This window comes from Bos javanicus, chromosome 1 (genome assembly GCF_032452875.1).
Source record: "Bos javanicus breed banteng chromosome 1, ARS-OSU_banteng_1.0, whole genome shotgun sequence".
Taxonomy (NCBI): Eukaryota; Metazoa; Chordata; class Mammalia; order Artiodactyla; family Bovidae; genus Bos; species Bos javanicus.
In genome coordinates this window covers 44,899,393-44,917,508 of record NC_083868.1, presented here as the reverse complement: position 1 = coordinate 44,917,508, position 18,116 = coordinate 44,899,393, and the positions used below count along the sequence as shown (strand labels likewise).

The 18,116-nt window shown below is 35.3% G+C and overlaps 1 protein-coding gene across 2 annotated transcripts in view; it reads right to left on the bottom strand.

The window, feature by feature from the left end:
* TBC1D23 (TBC1 domain family member 23) overlaps positions 1-18,116 on the bottom strand; it is a 57,924-nt gene that overhangs the window by 8,530 nt on the left and 31,278 nt on the right. The window contains exons 9-15 of one of the 2 annotated variants that reach the window (XM_061380874.1): positions 16,770-16,892; positions 15,393-15,485; positions 11,070-11,240; positions 9,117-9,159; positions 6,869-6,978; positions 2,612-2,751; positions 1,265-1,309 (exon numbers count right to left, since the gene is read on the bottom strand). In XM_061380874.1, coding sequence (XP_061236858.1) covers positions 1,265-1,309; positions 2,612-2,751; positions 6,869-6,978; positions 9,117-9,159; positions 11,070-11,240; positions 15,393-15,485; positions 16,770-16,892 — 725 coding nt within the window. The remainder of the gene's footprint in view (positions 1-1,264; positions 1,310-2,611; positions 2,752-6,868; positions 6,979-9,116; positions 9,160-11,069; positions 11,241-15,392; positions 15,486-16,769; positions 16,893-18,116) is intronic. The other variant, XM_061380784.1, reaches the window with a different exon arrangement.

Below are 18,116 nucleotides of genomic sequence, written 5' to 3'. Positions count from 1 at the left end.
ACTTTACTTACTGGGCTCAAAACCAAACCACATTTATTCTAACTTTTCATTAAATTCTATTTTCAAAATGGATATAATCTCTAGGGACCAGAAAAGATAATTTTTAATTTTTTAAAAATTATTTGGGATAAAATTTGGAAGTTAAAAAAAAAATCAGAATAATTCGATGGTCCTGTAACAAGAGAAAACAGAAACATGATTCACAAGTAGATTATAATTTTAAAAGAAGCCATCCCCTTTAAAATTATAAAATTCTAATAGAAGCTCTGTGACTGGCATCATACAGGAGCAGTCACAGTAAATAAAATCTCTTATACGTAAGTTGAAAGTAAACTATTGCTAAAAATGCTACTTCTAATTCACTGAAAACACTGAAATGATCTGCCAAAAAAGTCAACCTCATTATTCCAGAGCTTAACTTACTTTTCAAAGTATGACTAGAACTTCTTTTTAAATGTTCATAGGTATTGCTGTAATTGATATTCAAATTAAAATCGTAGAAAAGTCGTGCATATAAAAATGTAAACCCATATATATAAGGTTCTATTGTTTATCCTAATTGAAGATCCAGTAGATTTCTAAACTTTAAACCTATGGAATTTAATAAACACCCCAATTTTACTGGGATAAGAGAAGAGATGGATTATACATTAACATGTCCACTGTGGCCTAATTTCTTTCAAGGAAAAGCAAAGGCAGAACCCTAGAACTGGAGTTCTTTGGAACTGATTTATATAATGTTGTCTCTCTAACTTAAACACATACATCTTATTAAGAAAATTCTAGCCATATTATCAAATGACATAGTGTACGTGAAATAACAAAAAATTTGAACCGCAAACTATGCTTTTTTTCAGGTGTTACAATTTTCTCCACTGTTAGGGCGTGAGACAGAAGTAAATGATCTCCAAAGCTAATAGCCTCCCAACTCTGAGACTACGTATTTTCTTTGTTTCATCTTCCTCTGTCTTAGAATAAAAACATGAAATTTGTTTTATAAAATTGTGTTTGAATGTATGTGATTTTCATCTGAGGAACAGGAGATATAAAAGGAGAGGCAAGGAAAAAAATTTAAATGATCAAGCAAAAAAACCAAAAGGAAAGCATAACAGCATCACACACTCCTAAAAGCAGAATGAGAAGAGTTCAGCATTTGAGACAGCTGCATGAAATCTGAGCCAAGACAGCAACAGGCTTAGAGACAGCGTGATGCATGCCAAAGGAAAAGGATGGTCCAGTAACGCTGTGCTACTCGGTGGCTTACCGCTCGGTACATGTTCTGTCTGGCCAAGGAAGATTGAAAGACATTCTACAGCAAATTGAGGCAGAGGACAGAACAATATGATTATTAAAAACACAACAGCTTTAAAACAAAAATATAGTATAATCAGTTCTTCTAATTGTGTATATTAAAAAGAAAATGTTTTGATGATCCCAAGTACAAAGAAAAATGAAGAAAAGCCAGTTTCAAGTGATTATTTAACAAAGAGAATAGTCTTTTCAACTTAGTATTATCACCAGTTCATTTTAAAATAAAATTTTAAGTGTTCATGCTACAAAATGTAGCAATAATGGTACCCTAATTGAGAATGCACTAATTAAAAGTATTTTTAAAAATAAAGCTTTTGAAAGCAGACACAATTTTAATGAGCAAAAAAAACTTTCAGCCTTGATAAAAAAACTTTTAACATTATTTATCAGTTGCCCATTTTAGACAAAGTATCGTTTTTTGGATTAATGAAAATAACCTACATCTTGTTATTTACTAAACGAAAAAATATATATACCTCTGTATGCATATGTACTTTATTTAATAAAATGAAAAATAGTACATTCCTTATATTCAGTTCTTAAAGTCAAATACTTCAACTCTCCTAGTATACTGCAAGTAAGACATGAGATGAAATTAAATACTATAATACATTTCCAAGATGAGGCCTGCTTAGAAACGAATTTCACACTGGAATTATTAGGTTAGCTTTGAACTCTAAGAACAAGAAAGATCAGTGAAACTAACGTGGAGAAAAAGAAAACATATTGTGCACTCACAGTCCCAGTGAGAAACAATATAATAGACATTCTTAAACTTCCTTATCATTTGTTAGCTGGTTACTTCATTTGTAATTCATGGGAGAAGTGAGGTCACACATGCCGTGAACAAAATTCTATGAAGATCTGAATTCTTAAACTTAAGAAAACGGGGTTCTGCTTTATTTAGTATGACTCAATTTTCTAGGTTTTAAATTCCTGAAGCCAAGAAAGAGATTACTGCTATGACATTACTGCACTTAACAGATGATTCCAACCACGTGACAGGGGGGATTATACATAATAGTGCTGGAATATTTTTTTCTAATGAATGGCTTGAAGGGGCAGAATTATTATTTGCCACCTATTCCGGGCAGTGGAAGAAGAGAGTAATCTTCATAGTCAACCTTTACAGCAATAAAGAACATCTCTGTGATGATAATGAAAACTGGAATCATCTAATAAAAAAATATAATTTACAATCTTTTTTTAAAGCACATTCTATTCAACTAACATTTACTGTAAGATACTTTTCTTCAGCTTGAATTACTCATCACAAATTCATACTGTATAAGTAACTCACCGGTCCACAGGAGTTGATGTATTCTCAATAAAGCTGATAACTTTTTCCCTGACATTAACAGATTTTGTCTTCAAAGCAACAGTCATTTTATTAACTAATGATTTCATTCCTCTATCATTTGAACCATTAGAAGATTCACCCTAGGGGGGGAAAAAAAGAATTTACTGATGAATTAACTGCTCTCCAAATAACTAGCAAGACACACTACTGCTGAAGGTTGTCCCGATGTTATGCACTGAACTGGGTGCACCTCCTACCACAAAATCATATTTTAAAGTCGTAATTACCCAGTATACCTCAGAAAATGACTGTAGGTGGAGACAGGGCCTTTAAAGAGTAAATTAAGGTTAAATGAGGTCATGTAATAGGTAGGCCCGATCCAAAATGACAGATGTCCTTACAGGATAATGGGGAGACATCAGGGACTTACCAGCCCAGAAAAAAGGCCATGTCATCTGCAAGCTGAAGACAGGTGCTTCTGGAGAAATTAAACCTGTCACCCCTTTGATCCCAGACCTTTAGCCTCCAGGACAATGAGGAAATAAATTTATGTTGTTTAAGTCACCTAATCGGTTGTGTTTTGTTAAGGCAACCCGAGTAGACTGACACACTGGGTGAAACCATTTTAGGAACGGAAGGTAGAAATGAAAACTGAGGATATGTACTACACACATAAATGTGTGCGACCTGAAACTACCTTTTATTCAGTAAGAAATGAAGTTATTGACCTCTTAACTCAGATAACTCTATAAAAATAAGTAAAATTACAATCACAGTATCATTCATATAGCTAAATTTTGAAACATTTATTCTTTGTAAATTTTTGCTGTTTAAGACATTATTACTTAGGTCTTTATTTCTCAAGAAAAGTCATCTTTATGCACCTAGTGTAACAGATTTGAGTATAATTCTTAGATTGTATATAACTGTTCCTTTACATCCTACTGCAGCGGTTCCCAGTCCTTGTGGCACTAGGAACCAGCTTTGTGGAAGACAGTTTTTCCACAGATGGGGGCTGGGGAATAGTTCAGGCATTAGGGAGTGGCAGAGGAAGCTGCTTTGCTCATTCACCTCCCGCCACTCACCTCCTGCTGTGCTGCACAGTGGGTTTCTAAGAGGCCTTGGACCTCTCTGCCCTACAGGCAAGTTGGTTGCAGATGTCACAAGTTTAAAAATTTGCCTATCTTCTGCCCATTAATTCCTCTTCAGGATTTATGGGAAGGAAATAATCAGAAAATGCCCTAGGATTTAGTCACTAAACTATTTTTTAAAAAGTTTAAAAAACAAGCATTTAAAAATATTAGAAAATGCTCAAACGTTCAGTGAAAAAGCAGAAAATAAACCTATTTGTACACTCTGAGCACTACTTTTAAAATATAATACTACAAAAAAGCATTATAAAAGATGTGAAGAAAATATTTCAAAATATGAACAGCTGTTATCCATGGTTAGGTAACAATTAATTTTGCTTTCTTTGTATTTTTAATATTTACATATGATGCTATAATGAAATGTATTATTTTTATTTTTAAAACAAGTCATTAATTAAAATGTATTATTTTTACTTTTAAAACAAGTAAGTCATTAACTAAAATATGTTACTTTTATTTTTAAAACAAGTAAGGCATTAACTAAATAACATAAAAATCATGTTTCCATTTCCATATCCAACTTCAAAACCAAATTATACTGACCATGGAATTCTTTGGTACTTTAGAAGATAACACATCTTTAAGAGTTTCTTTAATAGCCTCACTCATTGCTTTTCAAATCTGAAGATAAAAACTTCAATAGAGAGACTATCCAATGCTGTGGGCGGGAATATAAATTAGAATGATGTTTTTTAGAGGGCAATTTGATAATAATGCAGAATTCTAAGGATTCTGACATGTCATCTTTTGATCAAGTTATTTCATTTCTAGGACAAAATAATGTCATATGCAAACATTAGTACAAAAATTAATAGTGTGCAAAACAGAAAAAGACTGGAAGCAATGTAAATATTCAATAATAAGGGACTAACAAAACAAATTATAATATATCCATAGTATTTAGATATTAAAAACGAAAACAGCAAATATTTATTAAATAAAAGGTGAGCTCCTAAATATCTAAAAGATCATGCTGAAAACCTAATTCTCAGAGAAGCTTTATCTGCACGATTTGACAATAATTTGCTTTGACTTACAAGACTGAAGATAAGCCTCAATTCATCATCTACTGAGTTACAAAGTTTATCTGAGCCACCAGTGAAGTATAAAGTATGTAAGTGACACTATATAGTATGCAAGTGACAGGTACTACACTTTACGTTCACTTGTACATTTAATTCTCATGTCATTATTATGAAGAAAGTTCTGGTATTATCACCCCTATTTGCACAGATGGAGAAACCAGAGCGGAAATGATCTTGCTGGAGATCATGAAGAAAATAAGTTCTGGAGATAAAACCTGAGTACCCAGGTAAGTCTGATTGGTAAGCTCAGGACTGTACTGGAATTTTCCTTCTATTTCTGATTTAGAGAATGATCATCAGGTAGATAGGGATCATTACTTGTGAAGAAAACAATTTAATGACAGAGCCAGGCTTCAGCAATATGTGAACCATGAACTTCCAGATGTTCAAGTTGGAGGAACCAGAGATCAAATTGCCAACATCCGCTGGATCATGGAAAAAGCAAGAGAGTTCCAGAAAAACATCTATTTCTGCTTTATTGACTATGCCAAAGCCTTTGACTGTGTGGACCACAACAAACTGTAGAAAATTTCAAGAGATGGGAATAATAGACCACCTGACCTGCCTCTTGAGAAATCTGCATGCAGGTCAAGAAGCAACAGTTAGAACTGGACATGGAACATCAGACTGGTTCCAAATAGGAAAAGAAATATGTCAAGGCTGTATATTGTCATGTCAAGGCTGTTTATTGTCACCCTGCTTATTTAACGTATATGCAGAGTACATCATGAGAAACGCTGGACTGGATGAAGCACAAGCTGGAATCAAGATTGCTGGGAGAAATATCAATAACCTCAAATATGCAGATGACACCACCCTTATGGCAGAAAGTGAAGAATTCTTGATGAAAGTGAAAGAGGAGAGTGAAGAAGCTGGCTTAAAGCTCAACATTCATAAAATGAAGATCATGGCATCCAGTCTCATCACTTCATGGGAAATAGATGGGGAAACAGTGGAAACAGTGGCTGACTTTATTTTACGGGGCTCCAGAATCACTGCAGATGGTGACTGCAGCCATGAAATTAAAAGACGCTTACTCCTTGGAAGGAAAGTTATGACCAACCTAGATAGCATATTAAAAAGCAGAGACATTTCTTTGCCAACAAAGGTCCATCTAGTCAAGGCTAGATGGTTTTTTCAGTGGTCATGTATGGATGTGAGAGTTGGACTGTGAAGAAAGCTGAGCACCGAAGAATTGATGCTTTTGAACTGTGGAGTTGGAGAAGACTCTTCAGAGTCCCTTGGACTGCAAGGAGATCCAACCAGTCCATCCTAATGGAGATCAGTCCTGGGTGTTCATTGGAAGGACTGATGTTGAAGCTGAAACTCCAATAACTACTGCCACCTGATATGAAGAGCTGACTCATTTGAAAAGACCCTGATGCTGGGAGGGATTGGGGGCAGGAGGAGAAGGGGATGACAGAGGATGAGATGGCTGGATGGCATCACCGACTCGATGGACATGGGTTTGAGTGAACTCCAGGAGTTGGTGATGGACAGGGAAGCCTGGTGTACTGCAGTCCATGGGGTCACAAAGAGTCAGACACAACTGAGCGACTGAACTGAATGCAGATGATACAAAGTACAGAAAACACATAAAAGACTTATTGCCCAAATATTTCCAAAGAAGAACAGAATGGATTTACTCTCACTATTCTCCTGGGACAAACTAATTGGGAGAGTCCTGAGAATCAACTCACTTTAAAGTCCAAGTTAATCACAGGAGTCAGAATTATCTCTGTTGATATTTAAACAGAAGTAGAAAATTGTCACTAAGTGATACCAAGTTGCAGCTGGGGAGGGAGAAGTCTGAATTCAGCAAGGAGACCACCAGAACTCCTGACTAGTTTAACTATGCAGGTCGGCTCCTGTGATTTCATTAACCTCACAACAATATGTGTCCTCATTGTACTTGTTTGAAATATTTTGACTCCATTTCTTTTATGGTGAGTATTTAGATGTTAATCATCATTTCTGAGCATTCATCCAAATCTGGTGACATATTCTACATACACACTTACATCCACAGAAGAATTGATGCTGCTCCTTGAACCTGAGGTGCTAGCAATCCAATGGCCATATCCGTTTTCTGGTCCATCCACATTGATGTCTGCCAGGTGCTGCTGCAGTGCTTAAAGATAAAGAGGAAGAAGGAAAAAAAGTCCTGACATATCAACCCCCCTTAGAAGTCTGATAAACATGTCAGACATGACTTAGCAACTGAACAACAACAGAAGCTGAACGAAAAAGACTCAAGGGCATAATCACAGGTATTTCTTTCACAGCACCTTTGTAAAGAATAAAAGATGCCAGGCTACAGAAAGTTTTCCTTTCCCTCCTCTTTCTTCTAAAGCCCTCTCTCTACACACATAGAACTTTTCTTAATTGACCCTAAGGGTGACAGTAACCATATACACAGATTTGATGTCTTCCTCTTTGGAAGGCAATCTTTCAAGTATTAATAAATAATTTTAGCAACATTTTGATGATATAAAGGATTAATGGAAAACCTATGATGGCTTTTGTTTACCATAAAGAGACATCAGTTAATCCTTCCAGTAATAAAGAAGCAGTCTTAGGCATTAACTGCTGTGGAAAGAGAGATTATTCTTGGAAAAGAAATAATTCATGGTTTAAAAAAATTTTCCTAAAACCTAGCCTATCTGTGCTATATAAAATAATGCTTTTCAGACACTTTTGAGAACAATAACCAAGTTTTGTGTTATGCTGTCAGAACTTCCAATAAATAACACTAGGACTTAGGCCAATACTTGCTTAATACCAGTACTCATTAAAAGAAGCCCTTTTTTTATATCACTCTGGGTATGAGCCTCAAGGGTAGTTAGTTATCAGGCCATGATACAAATTATATCCATGATAGGAGATAAAAATTCTTGCCAATATCAACAAAGACCAAGTTGAAATAAACCCTAACCTATCGAAACTTCTAATTTATAACATAAGATCATATTAAGTCAGAACTTAAGCCTGATAAGACTCTTTATGATTCAAACTCAGGATTCTACTGCCTCCAACAAATATTAATTTGATTTTACTATTAATTTTCCTAGTAATTACAGATTCAATATTTGTATATCTCTTTTACTAATGAAAGGCTTTCTTTTAATTTAAATACATTTGACATGCAATACTGTGTAAGTTAAAGGTATACAAAAAGTTGATCTGATACATTTATATACTGTAGCAACAGGGGCACCTCTATCATGTCACACAGTTACCATTTCTTTTTTTGTGGAGCAAATAATTAAGATCTAGATTCTCTGCCCAAGTTTGGTGATTATAATACAATATTGTTGTCCACATTCACTATATTATGCATTAAGTACTCCAGGACTTATTTACCTACTAGTTGCAAGTCTGTACCCTTAAGTAACAGAATTTGTTTAAAAAAAAAAAAAAAAGACAGTCTCTATTTAGAATCTTACCATCCTGACCTACTCCTTTATAAATTCTCAAATATTTGCTGTAGCAACTCTGTCATTTTTCTATCCTGAATTACCAGATTATCTGCAGTTGAAAACATCAGCTTATTTCTTATGCCATTCAGTCAACGTTTTTCATCAGCTAATACTTTCAAGTAATTAAAAAATGAGAACAAAACAAAAAAGCAAATAGTAAGAAGAGTTTACAGTGAAAAATAACCCCTCCTACTCTTGTCTCCCAGTCTTATCTACCCCTCCTTCTTCATAAAAACAAATCATGTGGGCAGTTTTTCACCCATCTTTACAAAAACATTTTTTACAAATTCAAGCTAATTGGGGCTTGTATTTGTAAATATACAATTAGCTTGAATTTGTAAAAAATGTTTTTGTAAAGATGGGTGGCTCAGACAGTAAAGAATCTGCCTGCAATGCAGGAGACCGGGGTTGGATCCCTGGCTTGGGAAGATCCCCTGGAGAAGGGCATGGCAACCCACTCCAGTATTCTTGCCTGGAGAATCCCATGGACAGAGGAGCCTGGTGGGCTACAGACCATGGGGTCGCAAAGAGTTGGACACAACTGAGCAACTGAGCACAGCACAAGTTAAAGACATCCATTTTAACAGTCTTCTAAATATTTTCTCATTGCAACTGCCTATTGTATTTGTCTTTATCTATCTGTTCTGCTGGCCTTGCCTTTTCTGAAAACAGTAATGACTGAAAAGAAAGTGTACCCAATAACTAATTTGGTCACTCCAAATCAGCTCCAGTGATCATATAATTTCCTCTGAAGAGTAGGGTCAAAGGAATTAATAAATTAAAATCTTACCCATAAATCCTCCACTGGCAATGCTCACGTATTCTTTGTTTTTCTAAAGTGGAAAATAAAATTTAAATTACTTCAAAATGCAATTCAATTAAAATATCTTATAGTTCTATAAGCACTGACAAATGTAATAAAAGGTTATATACTAAATTAATGGATTTTTTTTACATTTAGACTTTGGCACAGAGACGTGCATACATTTATCTTGTATACTGTAAGATCTGGGGCTTGCACAGGAACAAGTGGACAACTTTGCGGCTACTAATGAGACTGTACTACAGTCCCAACGGTGCAAGAAGTCAAACCAAAATCAGTTACACTGTATTTTCCAATGTAATGAAAAAAGCTTTCAAAAATATTTGGGGTTCTTTATTAAAAAGGAAATACAAAAGCAAGTAACACAGCTAATTATGAACAAATGACAGAATGTCAACATTTTACAAACTATTAAAAATTAATGAATCCAAGTAATGATAAAGACACAAGAAAGGTATCTGGGCAGTATTTACTGCCTGAGGAAGTACACACTATCCAAGACTTCCTGCTCCCCCACCCTCCAAAGTCATCTAACAAGACTCTAGGTCTAACCACCAGCTTATGGGAAATACCAGAGATAGAACCTGATAAACACCACTATGTGAATGCAACCAGCAAAATCCAGATTGTGGGTTTTTCCAAATAAACAGATGCAAGGAAAAAAAACTGGAAACAGAGCCGATAAAAAGAGACTTAAAAGATATTAACCAAGTGCAATGTCTTGTTTTAGATCTTGAGAAAATTAGGAAACTTGAATACTCATTAGATTTTTTATAATCAAGTATAGTAGTTATAATGTGATTATATCTTTACAAAGAATTTACAGTTCAATTCTCCCTACTTTTGAATTTGTTTGAAATTTCCACGTTAAAAATTGGGGAGGGAGACGGATTTCTAAATCCATATCAAGAACTCAAATTATTAAAAGAAGTCCACAATATTCCAAATTCTTGCCATCTGACATCCTTTGTAATATATAGCTTGTTTCAGAGCATTTTTAGAATAGCTCAATTAAATTTATAAGTAAAATGAATTTGAGTCCCTATTTCTGTTATTCTGTTTAAAGTAATAAAATATCTTTACTCCAGTAAAGCATAAAATTACTGTATAATCCCTCTCCCAAATACTTTGTTCCCTTTCTGATTTTGTGTTTCAAGGATTGTCCTTTCGACTAATTTTCTCAAACCAGAGTCCCATTGAAGTGGATACAAATTGAGTGGCCTGTGTCTCCTCTCTTCCTGATTTCATAGTTCAGGGTCACACAAAATGAGGACTTTAATATATAAACTCCAAGGAATAACTAATAAACAACTATTTTTATAAAGAAAGAGCTGTCAGTGAGTGAGGCTTTGTAGAAAAGGTAGATGGACAGGGTGCATGAAATCAGTGATACATATTAGTGTGTTAAAGACAACACTGGAACTCAAAAGGGAAAGGTGGTTAAGTGTCATAGACATATTCATGTATATTTATTCGATTTCAAAGTAAAGATATTAAAAGGAATTATATAGCAACTGTAAAAAGTATTAAGGCATGAATACGCACAGAGAACAAACAAAAGAATAATCCAGAAATGGACCCTGATGCATTGAAGAATTTAGTCTATTGAAGAGGTGGTACTTCAAATTGATAGCATAACTGGTTAGCTATTCAGGGAAATTTTTTTTTTTATTCCTACCTCATTTCTTACAGAAAAATAATTCTAGATGGTCCAGAAGATTTAAACATAAAAAATAAACCATAAAAGCATGTGCGAAAAAAATTAAGGAGACGACTTCTTGGCAAGACACAAACCAATAAAGTGTTTAAAAAAAAAAAAAGAAATTTAACAAGGTAGACAACAGCACAAAATTGCCTAGGAGAATTTCTTAAAGGTGACAGCAAAAACCAAAGAAAAACTGCAGTGATCTGTCAGCATACCTGTAAAAAGTGTGCAAGGACCATGTTCATATACATGTCTTCTTCCTCTCTGCCACTGCCCATGAAGCAGAGGTGCTCCCCACCAGCGATGGAGCCAGACTCAATGGACTGCTTCTGTGCTTCCAGCAGAGATTTTACAGACTGTGCAAACTCGGATGGATTTTGGAGCATCTGGACAATTAAAAAAATTTAATATGGCAAGCCTGTGTTTTTTATACATCTGCAAAACTTGAAATATTTTCCCCGCAGGCTGGGGAGAGAACAATTTTATACTTCCACCATGAAATTAAAAAAAAAAAAAAAAAAAGGCTCTTTTTTTTTTGGCTGTGCTACACAGCTTGTGGGATCTTAGTTTTCTGACCAGAGATTGAACCCAAGCCCTCTGCAGTGAAAGCTCTTAAGTCTTAACCACTGAATAGCCAGGGAATTCCTAAAATAAAGGCTCTTATAAATAAAATCCCTGGGATAAAAGAAATGTATATTAAATGTACCTATAATACATCAGAAAACAAAAGTTGACAATTCATGGAAAGATTAAATTATGCAAAGAAAATACCAAGATAAAAAATGTTTTTGCTGTTTGTTGTCTAAATTTCAGTGTCTTCAGGGTATCATGACAAGAAAAGTTTAACAATGAGTGGAAGGGTCCATGACAAAAAATTCATTGAAACAAGCTATATTTTTTAGTCTCCACTTACATGGCAAACCATGTTATTTCTTAGAAGACAGTTAGAAATAGTGGAAGCATTTATCAGTACTTATTCTAGGTACTAGAGATATGACAATGAAAAAATTCATTTCTTACCCTCAAGAAAATAAGCATGCCAATAAATACAAAAATTTGTTAAAACTGTTTTAATAAAAAGCACAGTGAAAATTCAAAAGAAAAATGGACAAACCACAGAAAAGCACTTTGTAAAAAAAAAATTACAAATTAACAGCACACTCAAAAACATATGTGCAGTATCACTAGTAATGACCACTGCTTTCCACTCATGATTCTTGTAAAATAGAAAATTAGTGATGTCTAATAATGCTTATGGTATAAAACAATCATTCTCACAGTTGTAAAGTATAAGTTGATACAGCCTTTTTAAAGGGCAATATGGCAGACTCTAGTAACAATTCTGTATACCCACATTCTATATGCCCACATTCTATAGTCTATATGCTATAACTCTTACCCCAACAATTTTACTTTTAGGAGTGTATTTTACAGAAATATTTGCACAAGTCCACAAATGTTAACTACATTAACTACATGTTAACTACAGCATTGTTTTATTACAAGAAAAATGAAAACATTCTAAATGTACATAAATCAGGCGATAAATTGTGGTATATCTATACCATGGATCACTATACACCATTAAAAGGAATGTACTAAAATGAAAAGATGTCCCAAGAAACTGTTAAGTGAAAAATCAAATAGACAAAAAACAGTGAATAAGAAATATGTAAATGTATGTTAAAGGTCTGGATGATTAAACAAGCTGACAGTAATTGTTAACTCTGGAGATACTCTTTGAGCTTTTTAAGAATAATCAAAGTTATTCACAAATGACTTGAATAATAAGCATAAAAGATGGACCATCTAGGTCCTCCAGGGCTTCCCAGGTGGCTTAGAGGTAAAAAGCCTGTCTGCCAAGCAGGAGACATGGGTTTGATTTCTGGGTAGGGAAGATTCCCTGGAGAAGGAAATGGCAACCGGCTCCAGCATTCTTGCCTGGGAAATCCCAGGGATGGTTAAGCCTGGCAGGCTATATAGTCCATGGGGTCACAAAAGAGTCGGACATGACTTAGCGACTAAACAACAACACATTTAGATCCTCCAAGATGAATTTCATGCAAAGATGGGCTCGATAAAGGACAGAAATGGTAGGGACCTAACAGAAGCAGAAGATACTAAGAGGTAGCAAGAATATACAGAAGAACTGTACAAAAAAGATCTTCATGACCAAGATAATCACGATGGTGTGATCACTCAACTAGAGCCAGACATCCTGGAATGTGAAGTCAAGTGGGCCTTAGAAAGCATCACTACGAACAAAATTAGTGGAGGTGATGGAATTCCAGTTGAGCTATTTCAACTCCTGAAAGATGATGCTGTGAAAGTGCTGCACTCAATATGCCAGCAAATTAGGAAAACTCAGCAGTGGCCACAGGACTGGAAAAGGTCAGTTTTCATTCCAATCCCAAAGAAAGGCAATGCCAAAGAATGCTCAAAGTTACCGCACAATTGCACTCATCTCACACGCTAGTAAAGTAATGCTCAAAATTCTCCAGGCCAGGCTTCAGCAATACATGAACCGTGAGCTTCCAGAAGTTCAAGCTGGTTTTAGAAAAGGCAGAGGAACCAGAGATCAAATTGCCAACATCTGCTGGATCTGCAAAAAAGCAAGAGAGTTCCAGAAAAACATCTATTTCTGCTTTATTGACTATGCCAAAGCCTTTGACTGTGTGGATCACAATGAACTGGAAAATTCTTCAAGAGATGGGAATACCAGACCACCTGACCTGCCTCTTGAGAAACCTATATACAGGTCAGGAAGCAACAGTTAGAACTGGACATGGAACAACAGACTGGTTCCAAATAGGAAAAGGAGTACGTCAAGGCTGTATACAGTCACCCTGCTTATTTAACGTATATGCAGAGTACATCATGAGAAACGCTGGGCTGGAAGAAGCACAAGTTGGAATCAAGACTGCTGGGAGAAGTATCAATAACCTCAGATATGTAGATGACACCAGCCTTATGGCAGAAAGTGAAGAGGAACTAAAAAGCCTCTTGATGAAAGTGAAAGAGGAGAGTGAAAAAGTTGGCTTAAAGCTCAACATTCAGAAAACTAAGACCATGGCATCTAGTCCCATCACTTCATGGGAAATAGATGGGGAAACAGTGGAAACAGTGGCTGACTTTATTTTTGGGGGTTCCAAAATCACTGTAGATAGTGACTACAGCCATGAAATTAAAAGAAGCTTACTCCTTGGAAGGAAAGTTATGACCAATCTAGATAGCATATTCAAAAGCAGAGACATTACTTTGCCAACAAAGGTCCATCTAGTCAAGGCTATGGTTTTTCCAGTGGTCATGTATGGATGTGAGAGTTGGACTATGAAGAAAGCTGAACACCAAAGAATTGATGCTTTTGAACTGTGGAGTTGGAGAAGACTCTTGAGAGTCCCTTGGACTGCAAGAAGATCCAATCAGTCCATTCTAAAGGAGATCAATCCTGGATGTTCTTTGGAAGGAATGATGCTAAAGCTGAAACTCTAATACTTTGGCCACCTCATGCAAAGAGTTGACTCTTAAAAGACTCTGATGCTGGGTGGGATTGGGGGCAGGAGGAGAAGGGGATGACAGAGGATGAGATGGCTGGATGGCATCACCGACTCGATGGACGTGAGTCTGAGTGGATTCCGGGAGTTGGTGATGGACAGGGAGGCCTGGCGTGCTGCAGTCCATGGGGTCACAAAGAGTCAGACACGACTGAGCTACTGAACTGAAGACGAATGAAGGATGAGAAAGGCACACAGTCTGCATTCAGGATGCAAACATGCTAGAATCGCCTTCTTCACCTATAGCACCTCAAACTCTCTGGGTTGTTTTACCTCCATTTTCCATGAACTTCCTCCTGACGCCACTGAGACCTTTCCACATGCCCTTTCAACCTTAGCATCAACTTTTTCAGATAAGTTAGGGACAAAGTTACTCCTCTTACTGTCTTCTCCATTCCTGAGGCTCTAAAAACCCCAAAAGGGCTTAAATAATGCCAGTCCCAGTCTTACCAAATGCTCTAAGCATCTCTAACAATAATTACTTCATCTATTCCTTCAATTCAAGTGATCCTAGAACAGTAATTTTAACAACTGAGGCCCTATATGCCAGAGACTACCCTTATTACATATTACTTTATTATATGCACAAGTACTCATGAAAAGGAGGCTTACAGTAAAAACTTTTAGACTAACTACCCAATCATAATAAGAGCTAATATTCACAGAGTACTTACTAAATGCAAGGCACTATGCCGAGTGCTGTATGAGGCAGCTCACAGTAAGAAGTTTAGAATTTACTGGCATAACAATGGTAAGCAACAGTAAACCATACATAACAGTGCTCTCATCTACCCTTTATGACGCCAAGGGGGTGTCCGTGGTTAAAAGGAAACCTGAGAGCTATACTTGTATAAAGGCAGACTCCCTCTTTAAGCAGAAAGAAAAACATCCCCAAATCTGGTACATGTATATTTATTCATGGATTAAAGAAAAAAATCCATTTTCTCCATATTTTTTAAAAGTTTAAATCACATTTATACTAACCAGATCTGAATCTAAATGGAAAGCAGTCGATAAATGTCCAGCATTATACTGTTCTGCAGGACGGCAATCCACCACAAAGAACCGGACTCCTTCCTAAAAGGGAAACATTTGACATAATAAAATTTGCCAGGAGGAGCACATTTTACACAATATAATATTAACAACCAAAAAGGGGGGAACAAACGGATTAAAAAATGGATCTCACGTATAGTTAGGAAGTCCCATACAGTACAGACTCAAGAAAATATCCTCAAGATCTTAAAGAGTTGTACTCATTTTAAACAGTAGTTAAAACAATTTGTATATACTGTCCTTGACAAAAAGTCTTAAAATATATAGCAGGAAGAATGTTAGTTTGGGCTATAAAACTAATTTGAATTTAGTAACTTAATGTGCATCATGTTAAACACTTTCAAAAACACTATACATGATATAAACACAGATGTAGATACAATTTCTATTTCTGAAAATAAGCCCACAAACTTATCAACAATGTAATTCACATAAGGATTAAATAAATGTCTTCTGGGATGACAGCACGTTCTCCAATGCCAATCTGAACTGGAGTACACATGGGTCTCTTTAAACTGGATTACAAGCTATTTTTTTAATAATGATTCTAATGAGAAAACCACACAAAATGCTTGTTTTAAAAGTATCTACTGTGAAAGGCCTATCTTCCCATGTTCTTTCCTCTTCTCTGCATCTTTGAAATACATCCCACCTTTCAAATATACACATGTAATTAACTGCTGCACTATTAATAATAAAGAACTTATACTGAAAAAACTGGCTCATCAGATTTTCATAAATACAAAAGAGAAAAAATTATGGTATATCCTCAATTCTCCTTTGTAAATGCCTTTTGGCATTAAACCATGTAATTCAATTATCTGCATGCTGCTGCTGTGCTGCTTCAGTCGTGTCCAACTCTGTGAGACCCCATAGATAGCAGCCGACCAGGCTCCCTCGTCCCTGGGATTCTCCAGGTAAGACACCGGAGTGGGTTGCCATTGCCTTCTCCGAATTATCTGTGTAAGTATCTAGAATTTAACTATGAAATAGTAAATTCACCCTTTCAAGTACTTTATATAACATTCAGTAGCCCTGTTAAAATTTAAAATAAGATTTTGCAATTTACAAAAACTAGTGTCAAAAATAATTAGTTGTTTGACAAATAAAATAACACACAAGCTGGCAGCTTAAAAATGAGCATATGCACAGGAGATTTAACACATTAATCATTCAGAAAAAGCAAAACAACTACATTCTTATAGTAAATTAATTTTGCGATAATCAACAAACATGGAGGAGACATTCATTCCTTGCATTTAAAAGGGATCATCCTCTAACAAACAGTGGGGTTTTTTAACTTACCCCTTGAAGCTGATTTGCTTGAAGGATCTCTGACACTGAGATAGCCAGGCAAAGAGCCTGACTCAGATCTGCATCGTCGTCCTTAATTCCCAACAAAGTACTGCCAAACAGATGGTGATTATCCTGTGTGAAGAGGAATTTTTAAAACTTTATGAAGAAAAAAAATAAAATCAAGCTTCCCTCCTAAAACTATTCTCAACAGACCAGATAAAAGGTAAAATAATTATATAACATCTTTGAGTCATATGATTTAACTTATATCAAATTTCTAGGCTAAAAGCTATAAAAAGGCTACAAACAAAACCCATGTTTGAGTTCACACAAAATGATAGCCTAATTAAAAAAATAACACATTCTACACAGCTATTTTCTATACTATCACATACAAATAGCAAATTTTTAAATGATTACTCACACTTTATGCTTTAATATTGAATAAAAATTAAAATATGGCATAAATTATGTAATATGCTGGTAATAAAACCTGCTCTAATTAGCAATTGCTAGTGCAGTTTATTTACTATGTCTGAAGAATAAAAATTATTCTCTTAAAAGGCTGGGAAGAAAAGGATAAAAGTTCTTTTTCATCTAGTATCATAACCACTACCTTGCCATCTAACTTAGTCAACAGTGTTGGGAACTGAGGTAATCTACATAAGGCAATTATTAAAATAACTGAAATTAGTCCTGAGAAACAAATTTCTTTTATAATTAGTTTTGAGGGAAATGTTCTTAAAAAGTTTCCATCACCTGCCTCCTGGACACACTATACTGAACATAATTTAATCTCATCTTAATATTTCAGGGACATGATAACTTCCAACTAACAATCATGATGGTAGAATGCCTTAAAAATAAAAAAAAAACAATAATGTTCTCATGAGCACTTGAGGTCACAAATAGTTTATAAATGGTAATTCCATGCTGCCTCCATTACTAGCTTTAGAATCTAGAGTTTTAGCTTCTAGAAGTTCACAGCACTTGGACTTCTAATCTGATGTCATTTCTCTTGAAAGCACTTGTCTGATCTGAGAAAGGTTCAAGGTCTCCAGGGAGCTTAAGATACCCTTTTTTTGTGTAAAAGACAGCTCAGCATCATTAAAAGTTGGAGTTTTAACTTTAACTCCAGATAAAGAAGGCATAATGATACCTCCTCAGTCAGATTTCTATAACACAATTTTTAAAGTAAGGAAGCATTAATTTAAGAAATACCTTATAGTCAATTTTCTCATGATCAGAAATAATAATCAGAGGAGAGGTAAAATGGCTCCTAGCATATTTGTATACTATCTTTTTAAAATGTCTATTCCTCTACTAGGGAGAATATTTATAGTGAAAAAAATCACA